This window comes from Nematolebias whitei, chromosome 6 (assembly GCF_014905685.2).
Source record: "Nematolebias whitei isolate Nwh7 chromosome 6, NemWhi1, whole genome shotgun sequence".
NCBI classification, from domain to species: domain Eukaryota; kingdom Metazoa; phylum Chordata; class Actinopteri; order Cyprinodontiformes; family Rivulidae; genus Nematolebias; species Nematolebias whitei.
Window position 1 is genome coordinate 36,584,285 of NC_056503.1, and position 18,099 is coordinate 36,602,383.

Sequence of the window (18,099 nt, forward strand, 5' to 3'; positions counted from 1 at the left end):
GACTACATAAAAGGGTGCCTGATCTGTGGCCAGTTTCAACCATCCAGACCACTTCACAGAGCACCACTGCATAGTAGAGGCATTGCATTTCCATGGTCGGACCTCCAGATTGACTGGGTCGGACCACTCACTAAGACCTCTAGAGGAAATAAATATTTTCTCACGGTAACCTGCGCGTTTACCAAATGGGTAGAATGTCTACCAGCCCCTAATGACACAGCACAAACCACTGCTATGTTATTAATGAATCATGTATTTTCAAGGTTTGGACTCCCCCTTAGGGTGAACTCAGACCAAGGTACACACTTCACAGGTGAAGTAATGAAGGAACTGTGGAAGACGCTAGGCGTCAAAGCCAACTTCCATATTGGCTACCACCCACAGGCTTCAGGCCAGGTTGAGAGAGCAAACAGGACTGTGGTGAGTATTCTGAAAAAATACGTAGCCGCAAACCACAAGGACTGGGACGTGAAACTCCCTCTGGTCCTCATGGCCATAAGAGCCACTCCACACACGTCGACTGGCATCTCTCCTTTCGAGATGATGACGGGTCGACAAATGACTCTCCCTCTACACCTGTTGTACCAACCAGGCGATGCTGCCATGGCAACAGCCTACATTACACAACAATACATGAAAGACTTGGAAAGACACCTTAAAAACACTTTTGCTTTCGCACAGAAAAACCTGGAAAAATCAGCTGAAGGACGCAAAGCGTACTACGACCAAAAGGCCTCTCACGAGGAACTCCAAGTGGGAGACAGGGTCTGGTACTACACGTTTGCCCCCAAAAACTGGGAGAAGAGAGTCCGGGACCGGAACTCTCACCCGTAAGCTGATGCCTAGATGGACTGGACCCCATCTGATAATCGACAAAGTGTCTCCAGTTATCTACCAGATAAAAATCAGTAAAGGCCAAAAAGAGCCAACTGTTAAATGGGTACATCGAAACCAGGTTAAACCACACAAGGCGTGCAATAACTCCTCAGGAGACAAAGATCTCACAAAATCTGACCTCGTGGGAATAAGGGTCATCCAAGCAGAAGATAACTAATGGATAATAAACTTAACCATAGTTTAAATTCACAGGACCTACCCTTGACCACTACGAAGCTAAGACCTATCTCTTTGTGTTTCCATAAGACAATGATGGTACCACTCCTGGTAATCTTCACCCTCTTGGGTGCCACCCAAGAAAACAAAGCCCTCGTACAAGCGGTAAATGACTTAACTCGTAAGGTTGAAGCGGATTACGCTGTCGCCCACCTAATGGATAGGATTTTTGCTGACATGCTTAGAGATGTCAGTTCGTCGGTAGATACACTAGCCACCGGTAGGATCCCACCGTATCTAGTCTCTCTACAGATGGTGAACGACATCCTCAGCTCCGCTACGCGCGAAAGAGTCACGCAAATACAGGCTCACCTGGCTTACACTCTCGGTAGCGCAATTCCAATCTACGTCAATCACAAAACGTTTGAAATGGCGTTCATTATCAACCTACCGATAATTCCCTCAAATGGCATATATAGACTCAGGGACGTTGTTAATGTTGGCAATTGGCACGGTGAAAACCATGTTCAAATTGACACACCGAAGATGGTTGCGTACCACGACGATAACCCCTCAGTTTATCTAGCTCCAAACCTTCAGATGTGTGTTCTCACTCGTGAGATACATTATCTGTGCGCGAGTAAGCCGTTTGTGTGGAATCAAACCGCGGGCTTATGCGGGTTGACACCTATTCCGGAGAATTCTAAGTGCTCAACGACCGTAACGCCTCGACACCTGGCTAAAGCTGCAAAAGCGGAAATAATTGGCTCTCGTTGGCTAGTGAACGCTCCTCAAAGAAAGGCGATCATAGCCTACGATCAACCCGGGGCAAATAGACCTTTGACGTTGCCGGACAAAACAATGTGGATCAGTGTTCCCCAGGGAACAACCATACACATTGGTGATTTGACGCTCTATCACCTCGATCCGGAACAATGGGACGCGACTCTGGATGACTCAGAGTACCTGGGGAATATGTCTATAGACATAGATCCAGAGACTCTGGGAAGGATCCGTTTTGAAGGCACCCAAGTCGTCGACGTGAAACCAATAAACCGAGTTCTCAAGTCTCTCAGGTCCACAATTAAGAACCCGATCCAACCAATTAACTATGCGTGGTCAAGCGCGGACACGTTAATCATAGCCCTGTTAATGACGATAACCCTCGTATTGTGTGGGATACTCGCATCCCTGTTCCGGGGCCAAACGTCACTCCGAGTCGACGTGGATCGCCATGCAGCGCACCTCGATATGATTATGCCTCGCGTAAGCGGGTCTGCAAAGAAGCCACTCACACGGGACAGCGTGACTGAAACTGACAACCAGGGTGAGGGGAAGCAGTGAAACGATGTTTCTAGATGCTTAGTCACTACTCTTGTCGGTGTTGAAACGTTGTTGAATTGGTTTTGGTTGTTTCTGAGGTAAGAATGAATCTTGTGTGTAAGTTAAGTTAGAGACTAAGAGGACTTTAACCATGCCAACATGCAGTTCATTCGCTAAATTGCAATCCTTGCGGAGTCAATGTATATTATTGTTACCTTAAGTACCATAATCTACATTGATATCACATCGCTAAAGCCGAACCTACTCGAACAATTCTATTCGGGGGGATAGCTAATTATTTTTGATAAGTCTCGCCATAGACTTCCAAAACATTTATGGGGAAACCAAACACCCAATCTCAAGTCGTTCGTCTAAAAGACAACAGACATTTGATCCAAACTATATTTTGCCATGTAAAGCTAACTTAAGCCAGGTTAGAAATGGAAAAATAGTTTGGAACCCTTTTCTATAGGCTTAAACCCCTGTAGTTACCCCTTTTCAGCATGCTCCACCCCTTAACTGGTAGTTGTAGCTGTTCCCAACCATAATAGCTTACACACCAGGTGCATATAGTTTAAGGCCTTATGTAAAATCCCCTTCATAAGCCCACCTTAAACCACATAATTGCATGACACATTGAACCAGAACGGCACAGGCTGGACGTCGCTGGAGACAACCTTCGCTGGAGGCGACCTGCAATCCTGACGTTGGTCTCCACTCTTCATCCAGTGGCCGCTTCTTCAGTTCAATCCAAGGATACCCCTCTGTATGCTGATTAATCAACACTTCCAATCGTTGTGGATTTACCATTGTGGATTATATGACTTTTTCCAGTGGATTACAGACTCTGTTTTCAAGGGGTTAAAGCATTGCTACAATGGAATTATCGAGACGATGTGGGATTATAATCAACACAATGGAATTACCGAGAACATTGTGGAATTACCTTGACTTTTGTTTTCCTTGCTGGATTACTTTTGACTTTTGTTTTCCTTGCTGGATTACTCTTGACTCTTGTTTCTTTGCTGGATTACTTCAAGCTTCAAGGACAATCGAAGACCTAAGTTCATAGTTGGAATTCATCCCCATGGACAGGTGATGATTTCCAAAGGGGGGACTGTAGTGAACTTGATCTGGTGTCACGACTAAGCCTAAGGTCAAAACCCTTGACCTTAAGAACCTTGTGGGACAGAAACTGTCATTTTATTGATTTGAATCCAGAAATACAGGTTCACCCATCCTGAGACTTTCTTTCTTGAAGATTCAAGTGAAAAGAACACTCTCTTTTTTATTATCATTACTATTTTACAAATGTTGATAATCAAAGTGTCTTAGTTCAAACCATTTTAGATGTTGCAGTGAACTAATCAATTTTATTAACTGTGTAATGATTTTTTCTCATGCAAAGTTAGAATTCATGTTGAGGTCTGTTACAGATTTTTATGCATTTTCTGATTTCTGCCTTTGAATGAGCAAGTGTAAGTTGGTCCAAGGTTGGAGTCAAACGCAAAACAAGTTGTTGGAACGAACTGTCATGTTTTTAGAATCCTCTCAGACGTAAATATAGAGGTTTTGGCACCTGTTTCTGAAACGCGCCAAAACAAAACTCTCTCTGTCTGTGAGAACATTTCTGATCTGTCCCATAACAATTCTTGCTGTCTTCTAACCTTTTACGTCACAAAACACACCCCGTCTGGTCGGTTCTGGCCAATGGGAGACTCCCGTATGAACCGGGAAAGGGCTCTTTAAATTGTCGGTACTTCCTGGTCTACTGAGATCTGAAAACTACTCAGTTCTGCTGGAGTTCTGTGAGGGTTCCACTCGGTTCGGTTGAGTTCAGTTCTGTTCAGTTCTGTGCGGAGAAGCCCAGTTCTGGGAGACGGGAAGATCCTGACATGACAACAGAGCTCTTCCGAGTCATGGGAATATAACACTTTCCACTCGCCACTACTTCTGACGAGCTACAGCCATCCTAAGGAGACGCTGGACAGGTAGCGTTAACGGAACTCCATATCTGCTGATTAATCTCAGAAAGGTAATGAGTCAAGTTTCCTACCAAGCGTACCGAGGTGAGCTGGGTTCTGATGGAGAGTGTCGGTTCTGGTGAACACTTCCCCTCACATACCATCTTTACTCCCTTTAACTTCTTTCCCATCTTTAAACTTTTCTCTCAAGTAGAAATTCTTCCAGATATTTTAGAAATGTCTGTGTAAAGTGCTCATCCACATCCGTGTGGGTAAAAGATCATAATTGTACAGTTTTCATAAATGTCTGTGGTGAAGCAACGGAAAAATCATGGCCGTATGATTTTTCCTGATTGATTGCTTATGTTGTTATTTTCATAATTTGCCAAATTAATGTAAATGTTTGATGTTAAACTTTGATTCTGTAAATAAATGACCGCATTCATTTTGATGGGTCAAATATAAATGACGTCTCACGTTTGCATTTCATTAAATTCAATGCACGTTTTATTCAGTTCAGAAAAATGAGGAATCCGCATTAATTGATGAATATATCAGAGCATCTGTTCATCTACAATAACATAGTATTGATTAATATTGGCATGTTCCTGTTTTTAGTATTCTACGCCTTACAATCTAGCAGTTTTTTTTGCTACTTTTCCTTTTAATTATCCTTACCATTTTATTTTCATTTGTTAAATAAATAAAAAAATAAATTAAATTTGTACATTTATGATTGTCTATTGTTGTCATTGTTGTCCACTGTTGTCATCACTCTTTGTTAAACTTCAGGTCTCTCTTGTAATTGATCCAGTCACCGAGGCTCAATGGGACTAACCTGCATAAATGAAGGTTGAAGTTTTAAACTTTGTAAATTATTTTCTGTAGGTTCTTTTTATTCCTCTGTTGCACATTTATGCTGCAAGGTTTATTTGACAAGGTAAAACCTGAATCGCTAAAACAGGTCGTAACTTCCTCCCACCCGTGTAGCTTTCTTCTACATTTAAAAGGGAAACTCCTCCTTCTGCAGCTTGCCGTCACTTTTAGCCGGATCATATGTCGGCTGACTTAAAAGGAACAAGCCTACCCATTTCATTCGCTGGTCCTTTAAAGATAACAAAACTATAGTTTAATCTAAAAAATAAAAAAAAAGATCATAGCAACAACAACAGAGTTGAATTTTCAGTGCTTACGACTTGGCGCTATACAAATAAACTGAATTGAATTGAACCAAATAGTTGAAAAACTTTTACTTCCGTTTCGACGCGTGAGAAGCCATTCGTCCAATCACCGTTCAGCTTTTTCAATCGTTCGCAGTGACGCAGCACGTAGCGGAAGTACAGTTAGAGGCTGTGAGCTGTGTTTTTATCCTCGAATGCTACTCTTTTCAGAAATGTACAGTTTGTACACATTTACAGTGCGGTGGTAAACACTGAGCACATTAATGTATAATAACGAACGTGTTGTACTTTATTGACAAACCGCGCGGAGTAGATGTTAGACAAGTTCAGTAGCTGAATATCAGTGCTAGCTAACGAGCTAACAGGTGAGTACGTGCACTCGTGGTTTCGAAGAGAAGTCGGTTGTTTATGCTCTGTTCTCACCATCTTATCTTTGTTTTCTCACGATCGTTTTTGCCTGTGTTTGACTCACATGTGTCTCATCCCGTCAGGTGTTACCATGTCAAAACAGCCGCTGGGGAAGACGTTGTTGCGGAATGTTATTCGCCACACAGATGCCCACAACAAGGTGCGTTTGGGGAACACGTGTGAAGAAAAATCAAATGTAGCTTCCTTATTCTTTGATTTAATCTTTTCAACTTCTCGAGGAAGAATACTAGACGAGTGTGAAAACGTTTGAAGGTCTAAACATCTTAAAATTAACTAAACGTTTTCAGCTTGTTCAGTAAAAGCACTAACGAGACAGGAAAAGAGTTAGGAATCAGAGATTTTCTGTGAGCAGTCCCAACAATCTTGATCTTTTGAAATCACACAAAAAAAATACTGTGAAAATTCTTGATGGGATGGACTATACTGCAGTAACAGATTCACACAAGACGTTTATGATAAAAAAGCTGATACCAACTAGAAAGAAGCATAATTTAAGAAGTCAAATTATTACATCTTGTTTACTTGTCTTCCTGCTAGAAGTTAGGTGATTCGATTTTCTACCCTACTACCTGTCAAGAAGTATCCTTGGGGGGGGGGACACCAGGGGCCTCATGTATTAACAGAGGTCTTGTGTGCCATCATTCCATGCACACTTCACGATGTGTCAAAATGAACGTTGTGTGAACATGTGCTTAAATGTATGCACACCTTTGACCTGCTTTGAGAAAGTTTGACCTTCATTCAGTCCAGATTATCAAACTGCAAAGTACTGGAACTCGCCTAAATACTCCAATAAAATTCTCTGTTTGTTTTTCTGAACCCAGGGGGGGTTTAAACACAGTGTTTTCTCATGAGTTTGAGGCTATATGGTTTACAGCTGGAACGAGGAAACTGAACCTCATACAATATAATAAAATAACACACCTCAAAAATGATCAACACAACTTTACGCCGACGTAATCTCCAAAGTGTCCCTTTATTTTTGTCACGTGTATCTGTAAACACACACGTGCCTGCAAGGAGCACAGGCTGATAAAATCCATGTGAATTGTTTAAAGGGCACTTTCATTCTCACTGGGAACAAAACTTTGTGAGATCAGCAAGTTTATTCAGAACAACTCGCATGTCATTCCACAGGTTGATCTGGTGTGCACAATGACATGATCATAAATCGCTGCATACAATTGTGCAAAATCGTGAAGCTGTGGTGATGCAGGAGGACATCACTGATGGATGAATTGGCAGGAAGTGTGTTTTTTAGGGATTACACTTACCATATACTAAATGGTTATTTTAAGGTTCTCCTTAAGCCCCCAGTATACTGCTGCATACATCCATACGCAGAAGTACGCACGTACGTACGCAGAGGTATGAGCGTACCCCCCAGGGCATGTCCGTGCAAAGCTCAAATTTTTACGACCGCGTATGCGGTGTCGCACAATAAACTGCCCAGCGACGGACTGTTTTGTATGCGACACCAATGTATTAAATTCCCCTTCTTCATCCCTGATCTGGCCTTTTCTTTTGGTTTGTTTTTGCCAAGAGGCAGAGATCTCTTCCTCCTCCCTTGATGCAATGACTGAAATGGTGAGAAATGAAGGAATTTGTCACGAGCGAATTAAACTCGGGTCCAGCGTGGCTGCGGGAGGGTCTGGAGATTTCCTGGTGGGCTGGTCTGATGTGTGGGCTGTAGAGCCAGCACTCCCTGTTTTTTTATTTATTTATTTAGATCTTTTTATTAACAACATATAAACACAGAACACCGCTGCGGCTGAGGCTGCCAGCGCTCGCTTTTATTCTTTTTTCCGACCTGTCAATCAATCCAGTAGGCTTGTCAGCAAATGACCAATCGGCGACCTCAGTTTGTCCCGAAGGTAAACGCCCCTTGTCTGTGAAGCTTCTCTGCAGCTGCTTGGGGTGTACGCTGGAGTATGAAGACTGAACCCTCTGCGTATAGTACACGCGTACGTACACGCGTACGTACACGTGAACGGACGTACGCGGCAGTATACTGGAGGCTTTAGGAGTGACAAGGATGGATAAGATTAGGAATGAGATCATCAGAGGTACAGCACAGGTTGAACAACTGGGAGATAAAGTTAGAGAGGCCAGACTGAGATGGTTTGGACATGTCAAGAGGAGGGACCGTGAGTATATTGGTAGAAGGATGTTAGAAATGCAGCTGCCAGGAAAAATACAAAGAGGAGATATATGGATGCAGTTAGAGAGGACATGAAAGTAGTTGGAGTGAGGACAGAGGATGCTGATGACAGAGTGAGGTGGAGGAGGATGACTCGCTGTGGCGACCCTTGAAGAGGGAAAAGCTGAAAGAAGAAGAAGATACTAAATGGGTATTTTGCAGTCATTCCTGATCCATGCAAGCCATATGGGACCGTGTCATCCATGATCATCCATGCTCATGTTCGTGCTGCTGTTTGACGTAATGTTTTTATGCCGTTAGTGCTTAGTGTATTTTTAGTTGATGTTTTTCTTAGTTCATATCTTAGATGTTATTGTTTTTCTTTTACATTTTATTGTTGGATGTAACTGGGACCCTGTGTGCATAATTTTGTTCCACCACATGCACCACATGCGGTGGAACGACAATAAAAAATCTCTGACTCTTGTCACTCTGATATATCAAATTCTTTGTGATCCTATATTAAAATTAAACTTGATTGCAGTTGCACCAAAAAACCTCAGGTAATGCGCAGCTACTTGTTTCTTGACCTCATGTATAAAATAAGCCTCTAAGTTTGACCAAACTCCCGAGTACCTCTGTGTTTACATTAATTATGTTGTTATAAAGTTGGAAACGCCTCAGAGGTGCTCTGCGGGTAGATCCCTGGTTCAGCTAATTCAGTGACAACCGCAGCTTCACACACACAATCACTACCTCTTTGCAAATGTGTGGCAAACACATTTTTACACCCCACTACTTCTTTAGGAGAGTCTCAGACTCGCATTCCTTGAAATTCCTTATTTTCCTGCATCTAGATGTAATCTCTGATTGTGCAGAGAGGAGAATCACACATGCTGGACACATCTGTATCTATTTGCATATGTAGGTGAGGTGTGTGTGTGTGTGTGTGGGGGGGGGGGGTGTCATGTGCACGTAGTTTCATGTTGGTCTGAACTTGAGAAGCAGATGTGCACAGAAACATGCATGCGCACGGTTTTGATAAGTCTGAATATTTTCTGTGCGCACGTAGTTGTCCCTTGTTGTCCCTGTGCCAACTTTCAGGATTAAAGCTTTGCACTATTTGATACATGAGGTCCCAGACCCCACTTAGCTCTTCATCTGCTCATTGGTGTATGACTAGATGCAAACCTATAAGTGCTACATTAGGGTGCATTTGAATGAGAAACCTATTAAAAAAAAACAAATAAAAGTTTAAATCTGCTCAGTTATATAGCCTGGTGGTCTGAAAGGGAGACATGTACGTATGTTACAAATGCTTTTTGTGACATATGATCCAAAATTAGCATTTATCCAAAAAATAAGACTTCTTATCAGTTGTATTATTTGATATCCTTTTTTTAATCTTCTGATTTTCAGTGATGTGTGCAGATACTTGTAAGCTCTCCCTCACACAAACCGGTTCCTGAGTTTTGATACACAGTGGAGTGCACAAAACAACTCTTATAACGAGAAACCGCTCTCCGTAATAATGACGCCCAGGCTGGCAGGCAGACACCTCTCCTGCGTGGCTCATTCTGGCAGGCTCTCATTTCCCAGCATGCCACTACATATGATAGGAGAAGCTGATTTGTGCAGCAGCTGTGCCAATCAGCTCCACCTGCCACTGCTAATGAACCAATGTGACCCAACTCTCCATCTTGAGCTGAGGAAAACCACTCCTCACTATCTCCGAGTGATTTTCCCCAAATCAATTGAAAATAATTTGTCAAGTTTAATTATATTTGTTGGTTTGGGGGCTGGAACAGGACTCTTAACACAGATTTTGTTTGATTGAGACTGAAGTGAGATATGTGACTTATCTGTGCTGCTCAGTGTCCATGCTGCTGATCTCGTGCCTCTAAACCATGGGGTTCCCAACCCTGGTCCTTGAGGAACACCATCCTGCATGTTTTAGTTGTTTCTCTGCTCCGACACACCTGATTTTAAGAAATGGGTTATTTACAGGCTTCTGCAGAACATGAGGAAGTAATTAAACCACTGAATCAGGTGTGTTGGAGCAGGGAAACAATTAAAACATGCAGGATGGTGTTCCTCAAGGACCAGGGTTGGGAATCCCTGGTTTAGAGGCAAGAGATCAGCAGCACAGATATGTCGCATATCTCACTTCAACCTTAATCAAACAAAATCTGTGTTAGAGTCCTGTTCCTGTCCCCAAACCACTGTTCTAAACTGCTGCATTCATACCCATCTGCTCACAACAGACTCATTTTTGGGCTGCTGATTAATGTACTTTATTATTTTACATTATTAGTGTTTAGCATATACCTTAGATCCTTGTATACCAGGGGTGGCAAACTCACTTACAAAAGGGGGCCAAAATTAAACCCTTTCTCAAAGTAAGGGCCAGTTTCAGAATCTACATTAACTCAAGTTAGATCCCCAACATCTTTTCTTGGTTGCAGGTTCCTCAACAAAAGTTTGATTGGTCTCATTTGTCATTCTCTGTTTCATTTTTAAAATCATAATCAAAGATTACTGAAAAAAAGTTATAAAATGATTTGCATTTAAAATAAAATCTTGGGGGCCATATAAGATGTCAACGAGGGCCACCTTTGGCCCCCGGGCCTTGAGTTGGACACACATGTTGTATTCTGTTTCTCTTTATACTTTATATTTTTTGCTATTTTTTGGTGTAACTGGGACCTTGAGTATACAATTTCGTTCCACCTCATGTACCACATGTAATGCAAATGACAATTAAAAACTTTGAAGCCACGTTAACTTAAAAGTGTAGATCATAGTCTAAGAGATTGGAAAGATGAGAACGATTCACAACTTTCAGCACCGCTGAGGTTTTCTTGGGGGGGGGGGGGTAGCAAAAGTTTAAACCTGTTTATAGAATTATTGTTTAATAAAGATCTACATGTTAGAACACTGATTTGTATATATGTGTGTAGCCTGTTAACATCTGATTGAAGTGAGATATAAACATGTCTCTGCTTTCCTTTTTTCTCTCGTCATCCCGCTGCAGATCCAAGAAGAGATGGAGATGTGGAAAATGCGAGACTGGGAGGTCCAGAAGTCCCAACACAAACATTTTCCAGATACAGACAGTGTGAGGTAGGAGCAGTCCCAGTTTAATCTGCGCTGGTTAAACACAACTCGTATTAACACTGCTTGTCTCTCTGAAACTTCTGAAACACATTTGATTTCCAGAGGACGGATGCACTGCGATCGAGTCCCAGATTTGTCCAGAAACAGGAGTCGAAGCAGAGAACGAGTTTTAGAACACGACGACAGAGAGGCTCGATACTGGACCCGCAAACTCTATGAATTTGAGGCCGGGGATCCTGACAGGTACGCTGCATGACAAATGTGTTTTTCCCTTTCTGTATTCTGTCAGTGCCGGTACATCTGCACCCTCACTGAAAATGTAATCTTAGAAGAGTTTGACAAGTTTTCAACATTTACACGTTTCTTGTGTTCTCGTCACAGATGGGGACATAGTGGCTTCAAGGAGCTTTATCCTGAGGAGTTTGAAAGTGACAAGTAAGCAAAAAAAAAAAGAAGAAAGAAAACGAGATCTTAAAGGGACACTAAAGCTAAAGTCTTGTCATGTTTTGACAATTTTATTGTTCTCCTTTTTGTAGTGAAAAAAGTAGAGCTGCAAAGAAGATTGGTCACAAAATGAAGAAGTCCAAGTCTGACACAGAAGCGCGCCTCTTAAAACGATCAAAAAAATCATCCCGAAAGAAGAAAAAGAAGAAGAAGAGTGGGAATGAAAAGAGAAAGAAAGACGGGTCCTCGAGCAGCGACTGCAGCACCGATGACAGAAGCGATGTAAAAGGCAGGCAAAAGAAGAAAACGAGGACTAAAAGCCGACACAAAAACAAGAAAACGGCGAAAACCAGAGATGGAAAGGAGGACAGCAGCTCAGGGGACGATAGCGATGAGGAAAAAGAGGAGAGATGGACTAAAAGTGGTAAAAAGCGAAAGCAGGACTCCCTGAAGGACTCCGATTTGGAGCTGGACTCCAAAAAGCAAAGGAGGAACAACTGGAAGGCAGCAGGCGTTGAGCGCTCAGACAATAGTTGCACAGACTGAGACAGATGTGAGCAGACGCACAGCTAATGATGAGGAAAACTACTGCAGGTTTTATTTATTTTATTTTTTTGCCTGGGCTCCACAGAGGGCTCCTGGCTGCAGGGCCGCTTTGTGTTGCATTTTGTTCGACATCAACTAACTTGTGCGTTTGTTCCTCTCTCTGGCTGCTCTGAGGAGTAATATCTCATCAGCTCTGCGGCACCGTCAGCAGGCAGCATGAAGGGGGTGGGATCCACCACCTGCCCCACCAGGACTCCTGCAAGCTGCAGTCTCATTGATTGATCACGCTGGTCTCAGATTCTGACCTGACATTAAAGGTTTTTATTTATCTAAGAGGGAAACAAGTGAAATTATGCAACTTTCATTGGGCTAAAGTTGGGCTTTTATTGATGTTATTAGCTTTATACATTTCTAATGTTTGTATTTCGAGTATTGCAGTATCAAAAATAAACCTATTTTAGTGTATAAACTGTATAAGTAGTGTTTTTTTTTTCCTTAGCCACAAACTTATTCAGTTAGGAAGTGATATTACAGAATATAAATGGTTTCTTTCTTTCTTTTTTTTTTGTATAAACATGGAGGGTAAGAAGCTAAAAATAAGGAATGTGCTACTTAAATGGAGGGAAACAATTATTAGGCAGCTTTTTTAATGTTAAACTTTTTAAATTTTGACTTTAAATCAGCAAAGAAAAACGAACTGCTGTGATTTAAAAATAAACCTGGTGCAGAATAAGCTATTTATATCAGTACAGCAATTTATAGTAGGTTTGATTATTATAAAAGCTACAATTGTTTTTCACATTCATTATGAATAAAAATAACAACTTATTAAAAGTACTGGTATGTTTCACCACTGAAATCATGCCCAAATATGTTTTTTTTTTTAATGCCTCTGTTGGTGTTAAAATACACCAGTTTAACTGGATCACATTTCCCTGTAAGTACAACGAATACTAACACCACTAAACAGATTTCTTGTGCAGAACACCAATGATGCGGTCAAATTATAATCATCTGGAATGCCACAGATGTGTATTATTTCATTTCTGAAAATAGCTCCCAACGATTACCCTGTACACTTGTAGTGTGAATGTTTATGAAGCAGTCACACTTGTGATCCATTTTTCAGCATCTTTCTTGTTCCACAATTTTTAAGCTATTTCAACAAATCAAAGCGTTCAGCTCATTCAGGAGAAGGATGTTATGACTTTTGGTATTGGAGCAACTTTAGCTTTTTGAAATATTTAGTCATTTCTGCTGGGTTTTTTTTTCTCAGAAAATGATTTGAACTCATTTTACATCCTTGAAGTCTTTAGATCTGTTCACAACCATTTACTGCTCCTTTCACATTTTGTTCTGGTTCAGCTTCTTTGTGCACATTACATTTTTTTTCAAACTACTTTCAACTTATATCAGCTGTCTTTTCAGAAGTTTTGTGCTCCTTTCAAGATCTTTCTGTACACAACAACAAACATCTGCAAGTTTCAGATTTTCTGCTATTTCAGCTACCATTTAGCTGTTTTATGCTAATTTTAGCATTTTCAGCTAATTCCACATTTTCAGCACTCATTTCAACCCTTTTCTACTTAATTCAGCAAAAATGTGCTCTCTCCACTTGGTAATTTAAACATCTTTCTGCTTTTTAGCTTCTTTTCAGCTGTTTTTTTTGTTGTTGTTTTTTGGTGCTAATTTTAATCTTTTTTCAGATTTTTTTTTTTTTTGTTATCATTTCTGCTTCTTTCAGCCTAATTGGACAAACGTGTTCTTTCTGCTTTCTTTTACTAATTTAAGCTTGTTCTACCTGTTTGGCTAATTTTAGCATTTTTTTTAGCTAATTTCAGCTGTTTTCAGATAAATTAGATTTTCTGTGATTATTTTTGCTACTTTCAGCCCAATTAATTAACTTATTTCTGATAATTTCAGCTTGTTTTGGTCCTTTCAACTAAATTATGCTAGTTTCAGCCTTTTCTGCTATTTCAGCTATTATTTAGCCATTTTATGCTAATTTGAGATTTTTCAGCAAATTCCACCTCTTTTTTTTAAGCAAATTTCAGCTCTTTTTGCTTCCTTTTAGTAGTTTAAGCCACTTTCTGCCTTTCAGTTACGTTGCAGACTTTTTTTGCTGCTAATTTAAGCCTTTTCTTTTAGCTTATTTCCATTTTTTTGTGCTAATTACTGCTTATTTAAACCTAATTCAGGAAGTATGTGTTCTTTCTGCTTTTTTCTACTAATTTAGGCTTGTTCTTCCATTTCAGCTACATTTCAACATGTTTTTTTTAACAAATTTTAGCAGGTTTTTGTTTTTTTTAGCAAGTTCTGCACATTCATACTGCATTTCCACAGGAATATAATTTTCTCTAGTTTTAGTAACATTTGTTAAACGTACATTTAACTTAACAGGAGTTTAGTACTGATTTGTTAAAGAGTAATATTGACATCAATTTGTGGGATTTGTTGTCAACCAGATTAAATTTCCAACTTTCATTTTCATACAGAATTATAATTGCAAACACGTCTACAGGCTCCTGTTGTTCTAGTTGAGAACCACGACATACCCAAACAAAACAAATGGAATGATATCAAGTTTCATCAGCATACGTTAATCACTTATTTTTCAATAAGAGGCTTTGTTGTCATTCTTTTGATTTGCCAAGTTGTTAAAAGAAACATGGGGCAGCTTCCTCTCAGGAGGCTCTTAAGGATCAAACGCCCAGCAACAATCCTGCCTCTTTCTGAAAACTCAGCTTGTTTATGATGCAGAGAATAGATTTTAATAAGCTGCCATTCGTGATCAAAGTGAATACATTCAGAAACTTGTCAAAGTTTTTACGTTGCAGTCAAGAAGTTCCAAGTAGCTCATTTTGATGAGGAGCAAATTAACATCCCCGTTAAGCGTTATCGTCTGCACTGTAAAAAATAAAGGGATCCATTAACACCATAAACAGGCCTCTTGAACTCTGCTGTGCTCTGTTGTGCCATTATTCTAATCTTATTAACATCATCCTCTGTGCTAACTAGTAACAAATGGTAAGCCTCTCTGCCATTAGGGTATTTTTAGATCATCGGATGCCAGAGGAAGTGTTAGTAAACCACTTTGGAACTGTGTGCACTGTAAAAGCCTGCAGCCCTTTGCTGAGTCTGTGTCAATAGGCTAAGTGCTTTCTTTAGGCAGAAGTGAGAGCAGAGTTCAGTCTGACTGCAGCTGCCAGAATCTGCAGGAGGGAAAAAACCCAAAGTCATGTGAAACCAGCATAGACAGTTTTCATACACCCGTCTCTGTCTGTCCATATGAACTTTAACCTTCTCATCCATAACTCCTGATCCGCTTAAGATAATTTAATAAAACTATACTCGAATGCATCATCTCTAGACTGAGTGTTGTGTAATGTTTTTCATCCACCCCGCTTCAAGTTCAAGGTCACAAATCAAGGTAAAAGATTTTACAAGGTCGCTTGTCCAGTCCATTGCTATACAGTAGATGGCTGTATTGCTGTATAATAGTTTGTTGATAGGCTTATAATGAGCCATATGTGATATTCAAATTAAATGATGTACATGTAAAGATTTACATGTGTGCGGGGTAGTTGGTGCATCATCAGCTAAGAATTAAAATACTCTAGTGGCCAAGTTTATCATTCCAGCCACGACTTCAGTGTTTTCAGTCGGCTCAGTTATTTTGGTATTAGAATTACTTGCCAAAAAAGGTTTATTCTTTATGTAAAGCAAGAAAATGCACCTTGTTTCAAAAAACATAAAAACTGCTGTACAGTCTGTGCAGAATTTATCAATAAACTGCAATGAAATTAACTATTTAACAAAGAAACAACTGCAAAAGAGTGAACATTTTGTAGACAGGACGGTTTGCATTGAAAATGCTTGAATTGACCATCCATGAAACCGTGTTCAGAGTGGACCTTTTAAACACATATTAGCATGCATTAAACAGCGGATGGGATCTTAAGTGAAATAAATAATCACCTTCATCAAGTCCAGGCTCCCCTTTTTTGCATCTACTCAGAATTGCTGATGAAACACTTAGCTCTACCCCGACTGTTTGCTACTTCAGCCGTCCAAGCACATTTTTTAAGACACAGTGTAATCTCTGCATCCTCCTACCTAAGCAGATTTAGTGTTAAGTAATGGTTACAGTGAGCAACACAGAGAAATACTTCACGGCAGGGAGAAGTGGTCTGCTGCACATTTCCAACACTGTAAGTGTCAGTAGTTAATGCAGCGACAGCCTGGAACTGCAAAAGTTGGTGCTGAAGAAACTGACAGCTGAGCATTTATACACCCCAAAGTTTAGTCTTCTAAATGTGAAAGGAAATTTTAGTTTGTGCAAAATGCAAATTTTCTGTATGCAAACCAGCTGAGTGATGATGAGGGAAGATGAGGGATGACCTCGTTCTTAGACTCAACCTTCTCCATCATTGCAGATGCACATAGGACACCAATACAACTGAATACAGACAACCGTTACAACTTCTGTCCAAGCTGCTTGGTTTTATCTCTGTGTACGCTGAGCATCTCTAAGCAAAAGAAGAGGGTGTTTTCTGTTGCTGCAAACGATGAGCTCCAAGTGGACCTTCTTTTTTTCCTGATGTCACTCTTTTTTGTTTTACTACTGTATGATTTTACAGCCCATTCATCATTTACACAGAAAACAAAACAATCCAAGGAGGATCAAAGTTCATGCTCAATAATCCAGGTAGAAAATCCAATAAAGTTCAGTCAGGTTATCTGGACGGTCTTTTTTTTATATATATATATGTTTCATCCTTCATTCAAAGGACTTCATCAGTTCGAGGAGCCACAACAAACTGAGTCCCACAAGCAGCACACCCACATAATGTACCAACCAGTTTGGTGGTGACAAGATGGTTTCTTGGGAAACCACCCCTGAAACCATCTTATCACCAGTGTACTGGTTGGTACACTATGTGGGTGTGCTGCTTGTGGGACTCAGTTTCTTGTGGCTCCTCGGATTGATGAAGTCCTTTGGATGAAGGACGAAATGCCTCAAAAAAAAAAAAAAAAAAAGGAACCGTCCAGATGAACTGACTGAACTTTGTTGAATCCTAGGAGGCTTAAATAAAACTCTGAGACAATAATCGACTTGCTATATCCTACATATTGGTACCACAATCGAAATAGCTGCTGAAGAACTCAAAATTCAAGTGAATGAACAGATTGATCTCATGGATTGTTTTACATGATGTTTTTTAAAGACCAGTGGTGTGTGGAATTTTCAACAAACTGAATAATAAATGTTACATTTGTCATAAATGTTGTTACCGGCAAAAATAAGAGCCAACATACATTGCTTTAAAAGTACCTGCTCACAACTTGTATATAATGCTATCAAGTGTTTACAGACAGGAGAATTGTAATAAAAATCTGGCTCTTGTTTTTAGCACATCACAAAAACTGCTTTTTGCTGATAATTTAAATCCAAGGTTATTAAAAAAAAAAACTTGAAAATATTTGTCTCCCTCTTGTGATAAGCACAAGATGCTACATCAACGTATAACAGCTGGCTTCATTTGGTTTCAGCACCGAGTCCAGCTGGCTTGTCCCTCGTCGTCACACATCCCACTCCGCTCCATCGCTGCTGTGATGCTTTCACACAGGCCTTATAAATAGCGCAGAGGAATCAAATATTTATCGCTTCTGTTTGTGTGACCCGCGCCGCAGTGGATGGTCCTGCAGCACCGTGAAGAAAACGCCACTGATGCAGTTAACCCACAGAAAATAATTTAATACCCTTCATGAGGAGGTCAATGGTTCCAACTTTGAGACATACTAAATACTGAGAGGTGTGATGACACAGGTTTTTAATGTAAAAACTTGCAGCCAACACCCAAAATGTTCTGTAAAAAGCCATGTGACTTCTTTACTTACA

At 40.4% G+C, this 18,099-nt stretch overlaps 1 protein-coding gene across 3 annotated transcripts; it reads left to right on the forward strand.

Moving 5' to 3' along the window:
• The first annotated feature begins 5,661 nt into the window (after window positions 1-5,661).
• On the forward strand, window positions 5,662-12,566 carry nkapd1 (NKAP domain containing 1). 3 transcript variants are annotated; one of them, XM_037678236.1, is made up of 6 exons: window positions 5,662-5,886; window positions 6,013-6,089; window positions 11,125-11,213; window positions 11,310-11,450; window positions 11,589-11,642; window positions 11,744-12,565. In XM_037678236.1, the coding sequence occupies exons 2-6, from the start codon at window positions 6,021-6,023 to the stop codon at window positions 12,195-12,197; spliced, it is 807 nt and encodes a 268-aa protein (XP_037534164.1). In that variant the 5' UTR covers window positions 5,662-5,886; window positions 6,013-6,020; the 3' UTR covers window positions 12,198-12,565. The 3 variants fall into 3 exon arrangements, with proteins under 3 accessions (XP_037534164.1, XP_037534165.1, XP_037534163.1); XM_037678237.1 differs by lacking the exon at window positions 5,662-5,886 and adding an exon at window positions 5,892-5,922 and having other exon boundaries at window positions 11,744-12,566; XM_037678235.1 differs by lacking the exon at window positions 5,662-5,886 and having other exon boundaries at window positions 5,994-6,089; window positions 11,744-12,566.
• The last annotated feature ends 5,533 nt before the right edge of the window (window positions 12,567-18,099 follow it).

Bases quoted from the DNA above. Each gene is read 5' to 3' on its own strand.
- nkapd1 (XM_037678235.1), top strand. From the start codon at position 5,994: ATGTGTCTCATCCCGTCAGGTGTTACCATGTCAAAACAGCCGCTGGGG. The intron at 6,090-11,124 runs GTGCGTTTGGGG...ATCCCGCTGCAG, and splicing joins ACACAGATGCCCACAACAAG to ATCCAAGAAGAGATGGAGAT. The intron at 11,643-11,743 runs GTAAGCAAAAAA...TCCTTTTTGTAG, and splicing joins GAGGAGTTTGAAAGTGACAA to TGAAAAAAGTAGAGCTGCAA.